This window comes from Diadema setosum, chromosome 4, assembly GCF_964275005.1.
Source record: "Diadema setosum chromosome 4, eeDiaSeto1, whole genome shotgun sequence".
Classification (NCBI taxonomy): Eukaryota; Metazoa; Echinodermata; class Echinoidea; order Diadematoida; family Diadematidae; genus Diadema; species Diadema setosum.
Genome location: NC_092688.1, coordinates 32,151,004 through 32,172,249, shown reverse-complemented (window position 1 = coordinate 32,172,249; position 21,246 = coordinate 32,151,004). Strand labels below are relative to the sequence as shown.

At 39.8% G+C, this 21,246-nt stretch overlaps 1 protein-coding gene across 1 annotated transcript in view; it reads right to left on the bottom strand.

The window, feature by feature from the left end:
• The window catches only part of LOC140228020 (uncharacterized), a 100,532-nt gene that overhangs the window by 11,683 nt on the left and 67,603 nt on the right, over positions 1 to 21,246 (bottom strand). The window contains exons 5-10 of the mRNA XM_072308416.1: positions 16,175 to 16,405; positions 13,981 to 14,097; positions 13,320 to 13,469; positions 12,217 to 12,316; positions 4,186 to 4,310; positions 521 to 734 (exon numbers count right to left, since the gene is read on the bottom strand). Of these exons, the coding sequence (XP_072164517.1) occupies positions 521 to 734; positions 4,186 to 4,310; positions 12,217 to 12,316; positions 13,320 to 13,469; positions 13,981 to 14,097; positions 16,175 to 16,405 (937 nt within the window). The remainder of the gene's footprint in view (positions 1 to 520; positions 735 to 4,185; positions 4,311 to 12,216; positions 12,317 to 13,319; positions 13,470 to 13,980; positions 14,098 to 16,174; positions 16,406 to 21,246) is intronic.

Here is a 21,246-nt window from a genome sequence, read left to right as displayed (position 1 = left end):
TTGAACAAAGAGCACCGAAGGAAGAGACAATATTCAAACAGATGAAACTTTTTTTTTTCCAGCAATCCTGGCATGATAAGAACCTTGTATCAGAGTCACATGACCATACACTTATGTGCTTTTAGTTTTCCATAACATATATTGTTTATGGTTTATTGATGATCAACTGGACATGTCTTGCCATGTATAAGTCAGAACAACTACTTCGTCATTCTCATTTCAGAACCTTCATCCTAAAAGTATCATTAGGGTCCAGTTTTACTTTACCTAGTTGAGGACATGCTGATTTTGCTATATCACCCATTTCCCATAGACACCTGCTTAAGTATACTCGAGAATAGTATTCACTGGGTTAACCCACTGGTTCAAATATTTTGCAACTTCCTGTAGGGCTGATGCATGGCTACCCAGTTTCCACACACACATGCCATGGGAAATAGGAAGGAGCAAGCAGCACATGAATGCACAGTGCTAGATGCCATTAGGATGTGTCATGGCTCACCCACCCAAACTGGCTCACCTGATCTTCTTGATTTCGTCCTCGATCTCGTCGGCATACATTCGGCGAGACATCTTTCCCTTATCGCGGCCCGCGTCACGCTCCCTCAGGGCATGTCTGACTTCTGCCACCAGATCCTCGCCCCCGGAGTCCTGGCCGTGCTCATCGTTGGAGTGAGGGGGCGAATTCTGCTGCTTGTCCGTCTCCCGCTCACCCAATCTCCTTTCCATCCGCCCTACATATCGAGAGAAGGGATACAGATGAGATAAGAGTACTGTCGAAACTTATGCAAAAGAAGCTCTCCAGGTAATGTGCACTAGAAATAGAACCACTGGCAAAGGATCAGTGGTATCAGTATCTCATATGTCTGCTTGTACATATTGCCAGCTAGTTTACAAGGCTTACTCCAGGCACATTATGGTATGTAGTTGAGTTCTGCCCTCCTGTGTTGAATAGCCTTGTTCCGTTACCAGCTCTGACATTTTCAGTCTTTTGAGTTACAGACAGTGAATGTCTTTTGAGAGTCTTTGATTGCATCTATTTTAAAGTGACAGAAAATTAAAGTGTATTGCTTGATACAAACAACAGTACATTGTGTATGTCATATGATAGTTGGGGAGCAACATATCTCTTTGGATGTGTAAATGACTTTCCAGGCATTACAGACAGATTGTTGATATGTAGTAACAAGGTACTGACAGCATGGAAATGGTACCAAGCTACCGGTAGTATAGAAAGGGAAGGAAAAAATGAAGATTTAAAAAAAAAAAAAGAGGTTTAAAATATTCAACTTGTCTCTTCCTCAAGATCTTACATGCTGTGCAACAACAGTGGGGATTTACTTGCTGACCTATAAATAGACACTAAAAGATGAATCTGATCAGAAACTCCTCACGTTATGAATCTCACCAAAAAATCAGCCCCCCCCCCCCCCCAACATCACCATCCTAACATAAAACCCATGGGTCCAACTCGTCTTGGCGCCACGGCCAATTTGACAACAACCTAACTCCTAGCCCAATGTCTCGTGTGTGACTCACACTACACTTGCGGCCTATATCAGCATCACGCTTGCTTTGCAAAAGGACCCCCCGAGAAGTCGCCTCATTAGCTGGAGGGGACAGCCTCCTATCTGTCCCCTCTCACTCCGCCCGGGCTTGGAAACCGGAGGCTGAGTGCTGAAAGAGGGGCACGGCGATGCCTGCGGGGGTCAAGCGAGCCAGGAGGGAGTGCTGTAGCCTCAAGCACACTGTTCCAGTTGGCTGAGCAGGGGGGCAATACCAACTCAAATAGGATTTGAAGGGTGCGTGCAGTGCATGGCAACAATTAAAAGATGTCAAGAATGACAGGAAGGATTGTACATTGCTTCCTCTCCTCGTCATACCTTCGTTTACAAGCAATCTCCATCTTTTTTTTTTTTTTTTTTTTTTTTTTTTTGTATGGAGCAGTCTGTTCATCACATGTTTTGACTTTATCCAGTTTCCTCTCCCGCTACCTGGAGATTAGATTTCAATCCCTTTACAGGGTTTTATCTTTCGACAATCTTGATTTCGTAGTCTCTCTCTGTGGCGAGTCCTTGGCGATGTCTCCCAGCCCTAACAGGATGGCATCCTTTGGGGGATACCCGGTCTTACACGAAAATATCACCTCATCTTTCAAGTGAAAATAGATTGTCTAAAAGTGCACTTCGCAGATGTTTTGCAATTAACAATTTGAGAGGCTTTACAAGAGAGGATTTTTTTTTTCTTATTTTTAATGTATGGTACACCAAAAGAACTACTTAAAAGGATATTCAATCAAAATAGTACAACGCTCACATAGGAATGTTGTCCTCAGAAGATAAACAAACATATTGCCACAAAGACATATCCTTCCGAAGACAGTTCATTAAGTACCTCTGGGGGTTTTTAAACAGAATCCTGCTTATTGCAACACACCAGTTGAATGATTCATTTGGTAAACACGTCATCATTCATCCTGGTGTTTAATGGCCTAACATCCAGATCAAAAATGAGCCAACATTACCCAAAAGGGCAGCAACAAAAGGTCACCCTGATTTGCAGGGAGAAAAACAAAATCATTTTGGAAGGATGTGTCTATAAACAGGCAATATAATCACATAGATGTGAAAACAGCTAATGGCAATTTTGGTTTCAATCCTCATGTATGCTAAAACAATCATAAAAAGAAGGAAAAACACAGTAAGTCCACAACTCACAGTCTGCCACTATGACCTGAGGCAAGAGCCAGAAGGTCAACCTTACAAACAAAATTGTCCGACAAAGTTGACAGGACAAACGAGGTTGAGTGTCCAACTGATCAGTTAGTCATATTTTTTTAATACGTTTCTGAGTCACATGTCAAAAAAGATAAATGTCCATACCTTGGCATGGGAGCCTCTAGGAAGTCCTATTTTTTTTTTCATGGACCCAATAACTCTATGATTTATGGTTATCATCTTTGAACAATATCCACCCCCTCCCCTGTTTTATAGGACCTGGAAAGTGTGTGAATAAAGATATGCCAGGAGTGTTTAATCTTTAAGTGGCCTTCATCACTATCTCTCTGCATGTCCCAAATGCCATGACACACAGCTAGAAAAGGGTTTCTAAAAAGAATATGGATCCTATATTTGCATATATGCAGTCATCTGTAAATTTTGCAACATTGCTGATAAAATATGATAATGGTAATACCCATAATGATGCTGCTGCTGATGAAGATGAGAATAATAGCAATTCATGATGATAATAATGAATATGATACCAGCATTAACAATTACGATCATACACTGGTAAAGATGATAATGATAACAATGATGGATTCGTAAAGTACAAGAAATAATAAAGTCTTTCAAGGATGTGTATAGAAGGAAGTGAAACAAAAACATTAAAGGGGAAGGCTAGTAACTGATCAGTGGGAATCAGTGGAAATGCTGGGAGATGATTGTTCCAATCCTTACGGGATTCATTCAAGAGTTCATTGTATATCTATTGTTGTGTGAAAATGATTTGCTTCAGAATGGTCTCATATTCAAGTAATGTGCAGATTAATGCTCCGTCACTGACCAGGGACGCTAACCTGGAAGCATTAAACTGTACATTACTTGAATATGAGACCATTCTGAAGCAAATCATTTTCACACAATAATAGATATACAATGAACTCTTGAATGAATCCCATAAGGATTGGAACAATCATCTTCCAGCATTTCCACTGATTCCCACTGATCAGTTACTAGCCTTCCCCTTTAAGGTTTCAGATAGAGAGAGATGTTGCAAAATTCATAAATCTCACTTTCTTCCCATCACTTTAAGTTATGTCACAAAAGAAGTTTAGCAGTACAAAGCCTTATAGACAGAAGTCTCACCAAAATATGAACATTCTGATAACCACAGAGATTTCTCAAATTGATGAAATAAAAATAGAACAGACCATAAGTGCAGTGGCCCCACATACTTAAATTTGTGCTAATGCCTTAAAATGTGTACTCTTTGACAATTTGGGGAAATTTGTTCCATTTTGACTGTCAACCCACTCAAAAATGAATGCTATACCCAATAGAATTTTGTCTGTTACTGTATGAGAAATCTTTGATGGCCAAACTGTGAACGGGCCAGCAGCTTCCACTGTATTTTGATGACGTTCCAAAAAAAAAAAATAATAATAAAATCAAGTTTTCTTACCGGGAACTCTCCTCTTTCTCGGCCACTCCTCCCTCTCCTCCTCCCGCTCTCCATCTGAGTCTTCCCTGTACCTCCTCTTTCTGGCCTGGCCTGGTACATACTTCCCCTGCCGGATCTTCTTCTTCCTGCAGAGGTGGAAAAATATCAATGGAAAATATTCTCACCATACACCGTAATGACATGTGGCTGACTGTGAAACAGACGTGGAGACAATTCATTCATGATGCCGCAAACAATAGGCCTTTCTTATTAAAACAGGATCTAAAACACTTCTGAAGTCAAAAGCTGTCACAGCATATCCGCAGACACTGTCAGCTGGATACTTCTGGATACCTTCGGATACTTTTGGATACTTCTGGATACAGGAAAGAGGAAGAACCTGCCGAGAACACGAAGAGAAGAATGCCTAACCATGTAGTGCTGCAAAATAGCTTTAAAAAAGCGAAGTGTAATGGGTTGGCACAGTGGTGCACTAGTTTGCCAGAGCTGTATTTTATGAGCTGATGTGCTATTAAAGTGTAATAAGATCATGGCATATTTTGATATAACAAAGCCATGATTTGTTACATAATAAAACAAGAAAAAACAAACAGCATCTGGAAGTAAGTTTTAAAAACAAACAGCATCTGGAAGTAAGTTTTAAAGACATAAAAAGAAAATATATAAAAGGTACAGTCCTCTACGTAAAAGCCATACATAACCCGTTGAGGACGTACTGATATTGCTACAACACGCATTTCCCATAGACACCTGGCCGAGCATACACAGGACTCATCCTCAATGGGTTAATGATCCACAGAGAAAAAGCTGGCATTTTCATGAGGTCCAAGGAGTGTACACCCTTAACCCGTTCCTTCCGCAATTCTCTAGATACCTTCAAGGTCCCCAAACGAGATTCTTTTTGCCCGTCGACAGAGAACGGACAGATTGGTAATCCACCTGTGCGAAAGCAGTCAAGCGGTGCACGCATCCCCTCCCCACGGTCAACTACATGTGCCCTTGAACAATAGAATTATCGATCAGGTGCAATGTATGAATAGAGCGTGCGCTGATGGGCTCTCAGATTCTTTTGTTCTACACAAATCAGGCACCAGAATGCGATGACTGGGGTCAACGAACACAGATATCTACTGTGATCAGCTTTGATCGCCAATGTACATGTTCATATGAGTTTTGTAGCGGAGCAAGGGCAAACTTAACCAGAACAAAGGTAAAGAATACTGTGATATAGGAATTCTTCCAAAAGAAAGAGAACAAGTGCTGATAGAATAAACTCTAAACTTTTTATCAAACCAGTTTTGAGGGACTTTATAACACAAAGAAACATGAATTTAGGCCACGAAAGCAGGCACCCTTGTCTTCATTTTGGGAGCCTGGTAAACCAGGTTTCCATATACAGTCAACTCCGGATACCTCGAATTCGTCGGGACTGAAGAAAATGGTTCGAGGTACGTGAAATTCGAGGTACGCGAAATTCGAGGTACGCGTACGTACGTCGAATTTTCTTCGACTTATCCAACATTTATCGATTTTCAACATGGTATCTGTTATAGTGCCTACCGATTGTTTGCATGCTTATCAATTGGAATTGAATCGATATGTTATATGAATGAATTGAATGAAAATCGGAATTGAAATCAGAATATCAGAAATGAAGATTTTGGTGGCCCTATCGCGCCACCAAAAAAGTCAGATGTTTGCCTTTACTTTTGAAAATGAATAGCGGTAACAATCGGCTCCGTAAGATACTAAAATAAATGTCGGATGTTTGCTCATACTTTTGGAAATGAAAAACGATAAGACTCAGCACCGTATGGTGCTAAAACTAATGTCAGATATTTGATTTTGCGTTCGGAAATGATTAAGGACAACATTCGGCTCCGGAAGCCGCTGAAATAAATGTCGAATATTTGCTTTGACGTTCGGAAATGAAAAACAATATTCAACTCCGTACGACGGTTAGATAAGTGTCGGATGTTTCCTTATACTTTCGAGAGGAAATAGCAATAACATTCGGCTCCGGAAGATGCTGAAATAAATGTCAGATGATCGCTTTTATGTTCGGAAGTTCCAATAACATTCTGCTCCATACGATGCTAAAGTAACTGTCTGATGTTTGCTTTTAAATTTCGAAATGAATAACAGTAACATTCAGCTGCGTTCAATGGTAAAATTAATGTTTGATGTTTGCTTTGACGTTCGGAAATGAGTAAAAATAACATTCAACTCCTTACGATGATAAAATACATCTCGAATGATTGCTTTTACGTTTGGCATGTTTGAAAGTGAATAGCAGTAATATTCTGCCCCATATGATGCAAAAAAAAAAGTATTGGATATTTGCTATTACATTTCGAAATGAATAACAGTAATATTCAGCTACGTTTGATGGTAAAATAAACGTCTGATGTCAGCTTCGACGTTCAAAAATGAAAAACAGTAACATTCGGCTCCGTACGATGATAAAATAATATTGTCAGATGATTCATTTCACTTTCGGAAGTGGACAGCAGTAAAATTCGGCTCCGTACGATGATAAAACAAATGTCGTATGTTTGAAATGAATCACGGTAATATTCTGCTTCGTACGATGCAAAAATAAATGACAGATTGTTGCTTTTACATTTGGAAATGATAAACGGTATTAATCCGCTCAGTTAGATGCTGAAACAAATAGCGGATGTTTGCTTTCACGTTTGGAAATGGATAAGGATAGCATTCAGCTCCGTAAGATGCTAAAATGAATGTCTGTTATTTGCTTTTACATTTAAAAATGATTAACGGTAATATTCGGCTCCGTAAGGTGCTAACAGACTAATAAATGTTGGATGATTGCTTTTACATTAAGAAATGAATAACGGTAACTTTCGGTTCTTTACAATGCTAAAACAAATGTCGGATGCTAACAGATGTCGGCAAATGCTCCCACTTTTTCATTTCAAACGTAAGTTTTGACCTCCTAAATTTTTAGGCATCAACTTTTATAATAATCTATACGCCTATTTGCTAAATCTTAAAACACAAAATAAGATGATTGGATTTTCTCATTTTAATTTCGAGTAAATTCGACCACCAAAAAATAAAGATCAGTGATACTGGTGGCCCGATAAAAGTTAGTGTGGAGCCCTGTCTATTCTATTCTTTATCATGCTCGGCCTATACTTCCACATCATGTTCCACAATATTTTCATAATCGCATTGCTGAAAAAAAAAAAAAAATCAGTACTTGCGTTCTCGGGGAAGAATAAATGAAACATACTTCGTGAAAGGCAAAAAGAAAAAGTTAAAAAAGGCACTACGCAGGAGATTGATGTTTGGACAGTGGACCGTGATTATTGCCAAAGATATAACTGTCAACACCCAACACCTACGCAGGTGCGCCACGACGGTTTAGAAATCTACGCGCGCGGTATCGTGACTATCATGATCAAGAATTAAAACACAGTGGTTAAAGAAAAGAAGATGATGGGCAGAGCGTAGTGCTATCGTAAGCACTCCATTGGCAAGGGTGCTATGTGCATACCGTGTACGTGTGTAGGTAGGTGTTGGGGATTTTTCTTGTCAGCTGTGTACCGGGTATTTCTTTGGGTGCGCGATTGTTCTGGTCGGGAATAGTACAGTCGAGTGTGAAAAGATTTGTGACATGTCTTCTTCGCTGTCCACGCGCGCTTAATCGGAGATGCTGAGTGATGTTGCAATTCGATTCGAGCTACATGCTGGGAAAAACAATAAGTTAATTAAGATGGGGACAGTAGATTTCACTTCGAGGTAACCGAACTTCGAGTTATTTCTTCGAGCTATGCGAATTTTAATACACGGAAACTCCATATGAACAATCGGGACTTTCATTTTGCCCCCGAGGTAAGTGATATTCGGCTTATCCGACGTCGAGGTATCCGAAGTTGACTGTATCAGGTATTCCCACGGAACCTGGTATACCAGGCTCCCAAGGAATGGGTTAAGTTACCTAGCAGATGATATCTCAATTACTTTCATGTTTATGATTGCCACATCAACTTCATTATATTTCACTTTTATCAGCAATCTCATTCAAAGCCAATCAGCACACACTGAAGGTATGATCAAACTTTGACAGTTACTGAGGACTGCATTAGAAATAATCTGAAGATGTTTAGATGTACCATCTGGCAGCTATTTAATGATTAATGCAATAAATCAAACCTAAATTGGAGCAAATTCCGTGGGGGTTTTGGAGGACAAGTCACCGGGTGTGAGTAATACTGACCTTTCCTCATGTCCATCAGACATTTTGCACAATTTTCAAAGATGACAACTGTCTGCCCCACCCCCCCCCCCAAAAAAAAAAAAATCCACTTCCCATCCTCTTACTCCTCCTCTACCTTCCAATCTCCATGGCGATAATATTGCCATCTACTGTTCCCCCAACAAGTCACCATCATCCCCTTCTTCCTGAGAAGGAAAAGACCTCCCAGAGTTTCCCCCTCCCCATGCCCCCCCACTCAGCTCTCTGGGGTCCCAGCAGTAGCCAAGAATAGCTGTCAAGAAAATCCCCTCAATTGATCCACATGCACCACCCATGGAGGATTCACACAACCAAAGAATCTATGCACCAAAAATTTCCAAGAAAATGGTTCACGCTATGCAACCACTGAGCAGTCAACACATCATTAAAACATCTCATAAAGTATACACACGTACTTCAGCTTTTGACAAAGTCTTTTTTTGTCTGTGTGTGTTTGTGTGTTCATTTTGGAACTGAGTTGGTGTGACACCTCATACTACAGACTGCCTCAGCAGGTTTAACCCTAAAGGGGCCGGGCTTTTTTTGCTATGCTCAGACCGGGTGGGATGGATTCCGCCCCCCCCCGAGATCTCCGCCATCGGTGGTGCGATCGCGATGAAATTTTGCATGCGTGAGACTTGAACAAATAAAGTCGAGAAGCCTCGCGATGAGGCCTTCTCGCGTTACAGAATTATGGCGCGAAACATCGAGGGGGGGCGGATTCCGCCCCCCCCCCCCCCCCCCGCCCTTTTAGGGTTAATCTCTCAATGTATGCATGTATGTGAAGTTTTACTTGTCGATGAATGTAAAGCACCGGTAAGGCATTCCATATCACATGACAAACTAATGACACATGATGGGGAAGCGTTCAAGATGTGACTGAGATAACAATGCAAGCCTATCGAAACTAACACTCATCATCCCCACTGACGGAGTCGCACGCTACATCTCGTAGTCTTCCACTCTAGTCCTTGAGACATTTTTGAGGTGTTCAAACTTGCATATGAAGTCAATACCAGTGGGACTTTAGCTCATTAGAATCCTGGATGAACGTCAACAGTTTCAGTTTCTGCCTCCGGTTTCTCCTAAACTTAAAGCGGTCAGTGAAAGTTGCGAAATGAGATTGTCTTTGCACCTCCAGGTAAGGGATTGTCCATTCCATTGTCCACCACAATCGATACCACAAGTGGTTTCAAGAGATGTACGTGTCATCAACTTTATATTAGTCACGCTACCTGCTTGGTCATACAAGCCAGGGACAGACACTCTTCACGTCAAAACAAACTAGAGGTTGATAGCATTCCCCATAATTAAAAATATCACCGACGTTAATTTCTTCCTAATCAGGACTAAATACAAATATTGCTTTCCAAAGAACAAGCACACAAATTATGCAAGAAGCCATTGCAGACTTGGAGAGGTCCTGATAATGGGTCGGTGGAGGGGGGGGGGAACAAGACTAGCTACTGTGGGCCATATGGACTAGATCATCGCCAGCTGGGGGCATACCCTTTCCTGATTCGATCAGAAGTAGCAGCTCATGTGCACACATTACCTACGCAAACCCCGGAAGCGGACTGTCAAATTATGTTAGCCCTCAGCGAGTCAAAAACCTAGCTCCTATGCAACACATTCCTACTTTTTTTCTTTCTTTTTCTTCTTCTTCATTCACAGAAAACACAGGGTGCACACACTTGGGACGTATGCTTCCAGGGGCTAATTAGCATGTTACGTTGCAGGAGACTCAATTGAGTGGTTTCGAATCCGGCATGACCGATGCATCTAGAAATCTGCAAATTGAATTAAGTGCTTGCATCTACAGCTACAGAAGCTCAAAAGGAAATGAATATCCTTTTGCGTATACAGCAAGATATATAAATAATTTATATAAACGGATATTTGCTTTCTGATGAGATTGTTTGGAAGGATCATATATTTTCTTGTTATTGCACAAACTGCTTTTGTTTGTTATTATTTGTTGTTGATGCATGGCAAATGCCTGTCATTGCTCAATATTTCTATTACATAGAGACTGCTGCAGGTTTCAATTCCCCTAGCATCAGAAATAGGCCTCTTCTCATTTTCTTCTTAACAACACAAAACAAGTGCACTGTCCAACACCATACCAACAAAAGAAAATACAGTTGATCTACAAAACAACGAAAAAACATCAATATTTCAGTGTCAAATTTGATACGAGCATTATTCACAGATGTAAGACCTGTTCCTTGTCCACTCTGAAAATGGCAATGATTCCCAATAGCTACTCATTACAAAAGTTTGTGGCGGTCTTTTCTCCCTTCATTCCTAATACTCACACCCAGAATAACCAGACAACACTGCCCACAAAACGGACACTTTAAAATGGACAATCTTCAAACTGAATGATAAAGATACCTATGTTGCCCTTGAGGCCCAAACCTCTTTCTGGTATTATTGGCTTCCAAGCTGGCCTTGGCACACATTTCCTATTGTTCTGCATTTCCCAATGTGATCCCCTTATTCAGATATTCAGAGACAGAAACCTATCTTGAGGATGTAGGCCGTCAATTTCGATAAAATTAGGTTAAAAAGAATCACCTGGAGAAAAAGAGAGAGGAAGAAAGGAAAGGAGGAGAAAGAAAAGGAGGGGGAGAAGGAGGGGAAAAGAGAGATATAAAGAAAAAAGGGAGAGACAGAGAGAGTGAGGCCCATTTTCTGCGCCAATCATCAAGACTTTTGGGACATCTTCTAGTTTTCTTGAGGGGGGAAAGAGACTCACGAGTCATGTACATTTGCCGCCTACCATCAAAATCATCAGTGCTGACACAGGGAGGGGTATTGGCCGGTTACTGAACAGTGTTCTCAAAAGGTCACTCTCACTCGCATTATCAGGAAATTGAGAGAAAAAAAAAATTGACTCGTATTGGGTGGAGAATGAGAGAGGGAGAGATAACCACAACAAGAACAACAAAGAAATATTGTTTGTCTTCCTTGAGACGACGAGGAAAGGAATCAATAAATTCCCCGAGCCAAGTCTGAGGGAATGAAGCAGCTGTCAGAGTCTTGTCAATCTACTTTCCCTAAATTATGCACTTGTGAAGGAGGTGGCAGTGATGTCTTGCTTTCCTGTGCCAGTAATCGTATCAGGCGGGAATACAGCGCCTTACGTCATCGGTCGGTCGCAGGTTACGATGATGATACCCTTTTGATGATTCTAGTCTTTCAGATGAGGCCAACCGGCGTGACATGGATCGATTGCCAGATCTTCAGAGGAAACTTCTACGAAACACAGCTCTTTGAGGCTTTGTTTGTTTGCTTTTTTGTTTGTTTGTTTTACTCATGAAGTGCCAGTAGAGCTAGTTCCAGGGCTGACAGACAACATAATTGAGTATCATTACGAATATCCATGACAACTTCACAAGAAACTACTACAGCAAGGTAGTTGTTTTTCTCATTTGGTATCTCAGATTGAAAAAAAAAAAAAAAAAGAAGAGAAGATGTAGTGCAAGCTCACAAGTTATTTCATGTATTGATAAACAAAATAAGAATGCATGTGAGTGTTCATCTCACAGAAGGAAAGGACAAGGATACAAATGTGTGCAAGTATATGGATGTAGTGTGAATTGGTGAAGCAATTATCCCCTCCTCCCCTCCACCCTCCATCCCCATCCCCACCCCCTCTACCCCCCAAACCCACCCCCACCCCCGGCCGCACCCGCCCAGTCAAACAAAAGGCATCTCCAGTCCTTGGGCTTGTTTAAGCTCGAGGTAATGATGCTACTCACATGGACTCGCTGATGAGGCCCTTCATCCCGCCAAAGTTTGGGTTGCCATACTTGATGTAATACTGACTGTGTCTGTACGCCCCTCGCTCCTTCCTGTCATCTGTATGGAGAGAACAGAGCATGAGATCGGTCAATTACTCCCACTGAACAAAAACATCTCCTGATTACAAGACAGGTGTCACATCCACCAGACCATCGAGCCTCCGCCCGACTTCCAGTGCTGGTTCTTATCCTTGCTGCGTTCAGCAGGTACTGCTTCATCCTGAGTATGTATGCCCATCATTTTTTTATCGTGGTTACTACTAAAATGTTGAATAATCGGTTCTTATTTACGTCGACAAAGGGCAATTTGTCAGTCAGTAGCAATAAATAGAACTCAATGTAAGAATTCATTACTTTGAAAAAAAAAAAAAAAAACAGATCCTTTGAAAGTTTGCGAAGAATCTGCTGCCCTGCTGGGACCTAATGTTATCAAGCAATTACTGTATATCAATAACGCTTTGACAATGAGAATAGCTAAGGCCATAATGGACAAGGGTGAAAGAAATATGCAGCACATATTTTATCACTGCTGTTGTAGCTTAGCTTTTGGCTTATCATTTATCAAACAATCATGAAACACTTAATCATTTAATTTATCAAACAATCATGAAACACATATCATATAAATTGTTTATCCAAGGAAGGTCAGATTCGATGAAATCTTGTAAAAAGGAATTTCATAAAACATTAAAAATGGATCACAATTATACCCTTTCTCTTGTTGTTAAGTGCACATCTCTCCTGGATTAAGTGACTATCTTTTAAATTCATTCTGACGGATAGGATCCACACTAAACACAGACGAAATCATCATAGAACTAGATCAAGTTTATTACCATTCTCTTCCTCACATTATCATATTTACTAAAATCATCTCAGGGGCTCTCAAAATCTCAAGTCACCTTATAAAGAGCAAAGGGTTAATATATGATTTACTATTACTTCCTATGATTATGATGCATTCATATCAACTATATTTATACAGAGCAGGTGTGGCTAATAGCATCTAAAACTCCTACCATCTCATGCCCATACACCCCCTAAACAGCGAGTGTGTATACCTATGGTGGCATATCTCAGAAGGAGTTCCTGGGCGCTGGGGTGTGGTAGTCCTATCCGGAGGGCCTGGTCGTGGGTGATGTCCACTGGTCCTAGGTCCTCGTCTGCAAGCTGGACCCCCTCCATGCCCTCCTCCCTCTCCGTCCTTGAGCCTGGGAGGAAAATGAACAAACACAGGATTTGGAAGGTCACAAACATCTTCAACTTTCCATAGAAATTCTCAGATGCCTATTTCAGTAGATGCTTCTTGCATTGCAATTCTTCATCCTCGATTGAAAAGTAGTGCATATATATATATATATATATATATATATATATATATATATATATATATATATATAGTTTTTTTTTTACCAGCACGTCTATCTCCTTGCCACAATAGCATTCGATGTCACCATCATCACACTGCAACCAACGACACATACAATCATAATCTACTACCACAATCTTCACCTCAATCACAACCACCACAATTGTTACATACCACCGACTAAAATCCAACATCCCAAGTGTTATAATTCTCCATGCATCATCTATACATAATCATATATCCGTTACCAACACAATCGTCAAGACTACCATGACCTTTGTAACCACCACTTTGTCACCACACCATCATGACAGCACTATTTCCACTCCTGCTGGGCGGGGCCCCAAACTCACCAAAGTTGGAATGTGATTGTGAGGTTGATGTGGTAGTTGGGATTATTCTCTGGGACGGCCGCACCTTCTCGCCCGTCTCTCGGTCGCTGACCAGATCGAACGTGTCATCTTCATCATCTAGCAGTAGACACACGCACGAATGGAAATGATTAATGCACAGTAACAGTGAAAATGTCTCAAGCTGGTTATCTCTCAACACCTGAATGGAGATATACACAGCTACGACCCAAAAACTCTTCTAGTAAGAATTGCAGTTTACTCGGGAATAAACTCATAAAAGTTTGATAAAACAAAGAAACAACAAAGTGCACCCTGACACAAATGGGAAGAATATTTACCAAAAAAAAAAAAGAATCTGTTACTAAAAGAAGGTAGATAAAGAGTGGGATATGTACATAGAAACATAGATAAAAGCATGATCAGGGCAGATTTAAAGCTGACATCCACATAACACTCTCTGCAATGACATATTAGTGAACGTGCGCAAGAGTTTGATTGAATTTTCATGATATCCTGTTGGCAAGAATTCACAAAACAAATAGCCCGAAAGTCTTCAGTGTACTTCGAAAAAACAGACTTCATCCGTTTTGATGACGTGTGCCAAGAAGAGGAATACACAAAAGGCAAAAAATAAATGTACCATGTACAGTACCAATTAATGTTGAAAAGTATGTTTACATTTGTTTCCCCTAATGTACAAAGTTCAGATGACAGTGCAAATCATAATACTGCTACTTGTGATACCACGTGTTGGACAGGGGTGAGTGGAAGGTTACAGTTCACACAAAGTGAAGTCTGGTGCTCAACAAGTTTGGTGCTCAACAGCAGCTTTGCCATTTTCGTGTGCCATGATAAGTTGTGCAACTCGGAATACCAGGGCATATCTGTGTAATTAGAAAGGGAGGGGGTGGGGTCTGTTGCCTAATCAAAGTCTGAATGAAATCATTGTGGAGAGAGGAAGTTCATCAAGAGCTTTTGAGAGTCATGAGCTCACTTCTGACTGCCAAAACTTTGAGCTGAAAATGATATTTCAACAAAATTAGGTTAACCCATTGAGGACGGGCTGATTTTGCTACAAGACGCCATTTCCAATAGACACCTGCCCGAGTGTACTTGAAACTCGTCCTCAACAGGTGAAGAAGTAAGACACACTACATATACTGTCCTGACATCATCTATCTAAAATAATGATTATGTTATATGCCTGTGCAGCAATAGTTCACAGGACCAAAATGGCACATCTGAAGTTCCCAAACCTGTTTCTGATGTAAGACTCCTATTTAATAGCCCTTTACCAAGCAACATTCTCAACCCAGCTAATACAATAAACTATTTAATAATAACTTCCCCTGAGCAGTTTTATCAATATACCCTTCTAGTTTATAAACATTCTAATTTCAATACACAGAACTGGGCGCAATTTACACTACATTTGAAACTTTAGTCACATCGCGATGTTGCACTGCCCAAAATACTGCAATGATTTCTGTCATGCTATGATGCTATTTTTGAGCTTGATTCCAAAACTGAATAAAACAGCATAAGCCATTAGATAATAGGATAAGACTTTCCCAACCATATGTGATCATTTGCACATACAGTGTATGTATGGATTGTGTTGTTGCGCCTAGACAGGGCAAGTACAAAAATACATGAGAAACTTTTCGCTCATAAGACACACTTATGAGAGACTACTTCATGAAATGGATTCAAAAGTCTCATATAGCTACATATGAGCGACTTCGGCCATTCTGAGATTTATGTAAACACTTTTATGTGGTGACTTTATGAAACCGACCCCTGGTAGCCTGGGGAATCATTCGTGTCTCAATTCATTCGCTGCCCACCGGGGTACTTTCGAAAACCACATTTAGCACCAGTCAGCAAATATGTGCATCAAAGCGCATGCTCATCGGTAACGTCGACTGCAGTCAAGATTTTTCGGCGATGCGTGTACTCACACAGAGAGTAGATAGAAAGCTGTAGACAAATTTGTTACAGGGATTCTTTATATATCCAAACCGGGCCAGCCTTCCCACTCAGTGGATCTCCACACTACCGTCTGTAACCCGTAGAGGACAAGTTCCGAGTATACTCAGGCAGGGGTCTATGGGAAATGTGTGCTGCAGCAAAATCGTTCCGTCCTCAACTGGTTAATAGTTTGGGGGTACAACATTGTCTACAGCCATCTTACCTCCACCTTCCTCCATGGGCTCTGGTTCCTGGTCTCCCTCCCCGCTGTGCTCCTGCTCTGCCGCCAGTTTCCCATCGGTCTCAGCCTTGTCCAAGGGGTCCTGGTCCTCATCGATCAGGTGTCTGCATTGGGCCAGATTCTTCAGTCCCAGCCGGAAGTAGCCCTCCCGCGGCTTGCTCATCCCAAGCAGGGCTCTGGCTGCCGAATGGGGGTCCAGCCACACAATGTTGCCTACACAAACATACACATGCAAATAAACGCAAGGAAATGAATGTCTCTGAATGAAGCTTGAAAACTGCTAGTTTAAAACCTAATACTGTATAATACGAATGTACACCATATATTTCACAGGGTTTTATTTTCACTAATTTCTAAAGTTGGGAGCTATTTACAAATTTAACCACTCACAAAATTGTCAGGAAGTCCTGATTTGAAGAAAAAAAATAGACTTGCTAAATGTGTGGCATCTATGTAGAGCAGTTCTTCTTCAACATAGATACTGTAATGTGCACTGCATTGTGGTAAAAAGTTCAAAGCAGAATTACATGTAGTACTTACCTGAATTAAAGAGAGAAATTAACTTTAAAAATTGAGTTTTACATGGTCATAATGCAAGTGCATAACTATCTAAATGAAATATCTTCATCATTCATGGGGCAAGAAGACAACACAACAATCATGGTCAGGAATGAAAATGGGGAATGTTTTTGATAAATTACTAAAAAGAAATAAAGCTGCTGCAAAGTTTCAATATTTCTTTCAAAACCATATGCATGACGAAATCAACAAGAGATTACATAGTGAAACTTATAGAATTCAACATCATCACTATTCATTTTTTTAAAACAAAAGGGCACTCTTACATAACTATATAAAAATGGTTTGAAGTACAAGTATAGCTTTAGAGAGCATGTGCCACAATAAAACACTTTATGTATTCTAATTTTGCTCACTGAAATCCTTACAAAAATGTGGGGATTCATTTATAATCAGCTGAGCAAAACCACACACACATGCTTCTGTCCAACAGCCAACACCATATTTACTGCTCAAAATGACAGAAAGTTGGGAAAGGTTATTAAAGCAACATAGGTATTAAACTGGTACACAATATTCAAGAGGTCTTTCTTAGTATTCTGTCTCTTCTGTTATGTGTAGGTCAAGGGCCTAATAGAGCATTTAACATGGTAAATCTAGACTTGTCATAAAATGCTCAAAAAGACAAAGAAAAGTACTCAATCCAAATGATTTTTCCTAAAACTTTGATGAACATAGTCAATCTAAAATGAATAAAAACATGCAGTGACAAAAACCTACAGATATCACTGCACAAATGACTTTGGAGATTCCCACAGTAGGAGAATGTGTATTTACACAGATTTCGACAAAGCTGAAAGCACGTCACAAACTCACCTTTGATTATCGCACCATCTATAACGGCACAAGTTACGTGATTCATTCCACACAGACTAACAAAATTGCAACAATCTACAAGGTCGCCTTAACTTCCTGGTGTAAAACAGCCCTTCTCGCAAATGCTCAGTACATACACAGAACATAAACATACCAAACATTCCTTTTCATTGCAAAGAACAGGAAAGATCACTAATGTTTGTGTCAGACCTTTGGCAGTTCTGTCCAAGAAGCAACACTTAACTCTTCCTATTGTGATAAGGTAAAGGAAACAAGACTAAAGCTCTCAAAGCACTCTGAATGAGTGTTAAAGGAGATTACAGAAACCACCAAAGACCACTCCAGCTGATGCAGAAAATGCACACGTAACTGGAAACAATAGGCTCGCGTGCCAGTTTCCATACAGCCCAATGATCTTTGGACCCATTTATACCACAGTGACTTGGCATTTCCCTGTCCATACATGTACCTGTCAAGCTGTGTACATGAACATGGATTTGGGGGGGGGGGGATGAGAAAAACCAACCTTGATTGTTAACGTCATCAATTGAGTGATTGACAATGACTGTCAAAAATTCACCAGATTCCAGTGCAGAAACACCACATGCTATTCAACGTGCTCTTTTGAAGAATAGAGAAAGTCACCTTTAACAATAACTGGGATGCGATCAACCATTCACAATCATATCATCGCGCTGAATCTGTAAACAATAAAGAGGCCTTGCACTGGGAAAAGTTTAATATCGAAGTGTATTAAACACGATGGTGTATCATTGATGTATCCTCAAACATGATAGATCGATTACAAGTGCAAATACAGTGTCCTGGTCCTGATGCACAACATTGAGATTTTACACACGGCAAGTTTGTTTCAGATGCTGTAAATGAACTCTCTGATGGGGAAGAATGTTGGTATCAATATGTTTACATAGGACTTTAAAAAGCTTTGTAAAATACCAGTGATATCATTACTGGAAATACCCTATGGTGTAATGCAGTATTCTGAGCTTTTGAAGGGTAGTGGTAGTCCAAGTGCGCAAGAGATTTGAGCTATAGGCATTTGAATGCAGAAGTTTAATGCAAAACACTGTAGGAACATACGTGTAGTTCTAAAATGTCAATACATTCCCAGTCTTTATTTTGAATTTGAACAGGACATAGTACAAGATAATGTACTTTTGAAATTTTTGAAAAGTCAAACTGCCTTTTTACAGGCATATTAGATAATTTTGTTTGCAGGCTTTGTTGGGTTTTTTTTTAAGAAGACAGAAATGTGGTTCCTGGTCACATGTATGCTTCACATATAATGACAGCACTATCAAATATATAACCACATTGCTCTCAAATATATTCATGCCAAGGTCTCCATGAATGCCTGTTATATAATGAAGTCAAATCATATTCAATGATTATTTGTGCAGTAAAGGGGGTATGTTTTTCAAAGTAGGGGCTGAGTTCTCTGACTTACAAGAACTAGATTTGTTGCATCAATGCAGCACAGCATTCTTTTGGAGTGCTGATCTCTCCTTTTAATATGAAACAATGTCATACTTGATTATTTTGATTAATTATCAAGTCATTATCATTGAATGAAAGGTCAATTTTACAATTCAGTCATTGTTTCCATTTCTGGGTCAAATCTATACAATTCCGAGAAGTCCACTATACGTCATGCATCTTACAGTATGACATTGTACTTTGATACATGGAGGTGTAATTATCTGATTAAACAATTCAGCAAACTTTCTGCCTTTCTACACTCTAGATCATTGTGCTTGTCTTCAATGTTTGTTGTTGATGGACTCTGCTAAAATGCATCAATGTTTACGTGTGTGTGTTCTCGTAAACGGCTCCAATCAGGGATAAAAATAGTGCTTCACTCCAATCAACCTTGGATACATTTTAAACTGGGCCTGTGCCTGTTTGCTCAAAGTATTTCAAACAAACGAAAAAGGCCCTGCGAGTGCCTTTGGTGTATAACATGTACCGGCGTGTTCTGCATATTTAGGATCTTTTTATAGCTGAATGTACTTCACACTATTCTAATGGGGAAATTTGAAAATGTCAGTCATCATGTGTACCATCAATTGTTGTGTATGCACCTACACACTACATGAAGCTTTTTTTTTCCTTAATAAAAAACAAAACTGGATTTAAATATTGTTTTGATGGTTTTCAATTTCAAATGGTAAATTTAGTGGAAAAAAAAATTGAGAAACAAATAATGGAATATGCCCAGTTTCCTTAAAGCATCTTATGAGAGTTTGTGTGTATGTGTGTGTGTACAGGTGATTGCTAAATGAATTTGAGTGGACCGTTTGCATGGAGGTCAATGGTGTTGCTACCAGCTATTTCGACTGGACAACCATCAGGCTTTATACTACTCTGGATGACGAATCATGAGGCTGGTTAGAGATAAGATTCTAGATCCCTTTGACTGTTGGTCCACAGACACTGATCCTGGCCTTGTTGTGTCGCGGCAATAACAAACAGAAAAATTAGGCCATTTCCTTGTCCGAACCAGACCCTTACATCATAACAAGCGTTCTGACTGACCCTTGGAAATTAACGCCAGATTTTACGCCTTCCTCTAATATATCCTGACTGACATTTTGTTTCATTTGAGGATTTAAGGATGACTGTTTGTCATTGATTTTAAAATAAAATTATCTCAATATTGAGAATTTGCTCCTGTGATATCTCTTGAATCTCCAAAACACAACATCTACAGTGTCCCCTCCTAAATGTATGACAATATGTCCTTTAGAAGTGAAATATAATTAATGATAAACAGTCTCGTTATATGTAGACATGACATCCATTTCACACAAAAAAAAAATGGGAAATTCAGGAAATTCAATTTAAGGTCAATTACATTAATCATAATCTGCTAGTGCCATTTATCAGAAACATCTGTTGCAACTGACAGTGCTTAAAGATGTTGGTAAAGATATTGATCAATGATGATGGTGATAATAATAAAAAGCATCATGAGGACATAGTAAGACATTTCAAACAGTATTAAATATGACAATAAATGTTCTCTATACTAAACCATGGCGACAGTTTGAGCAAAATAATGACAGAGTCCCGTTCTCATACCAGATGTCAAGAAAGGCTAATGCTGTGTTGAAATACATTTTGTATATATAGACATCCGGAAAAAAAAAAAAAAAAAAGGTTCATGAGACATTACCTGTTTGTCATAATTCTCATGCTACATAAAAGACCTAAAACAGAAAGGAATGATCACAAGGTTTCCATGATAATGCACTTTAAAAAAAGATAAAATAAAAGAATAAAACAATCTTTCTTTCTGCAATTAAATCACTTCAAGAAAATCACAAGAAAATCACTTCCACAAATGAAAAGGAATAGAGTTAAACCCGACAGTAACTTCCTTACAATAGGAAATCAAGACAATGTCCTACACATTAGGACCTTGTATAGTCATTTCAACATGAGAAACATTTGAGAAAAATCATCTTCTCTGATTGCAAACAAGGTCTTTCTATCTAATTTGCTTTATTGGTCTGTCATCAAACTGCATCATCTCCTTTGCTCACCATTGATTAACGGCACTACGGGTTTTTGCGCATGCATGACTCAAACTCCACCATCTATCCATCGGGCAACCTCAATCCAATTTCATTCCGCCA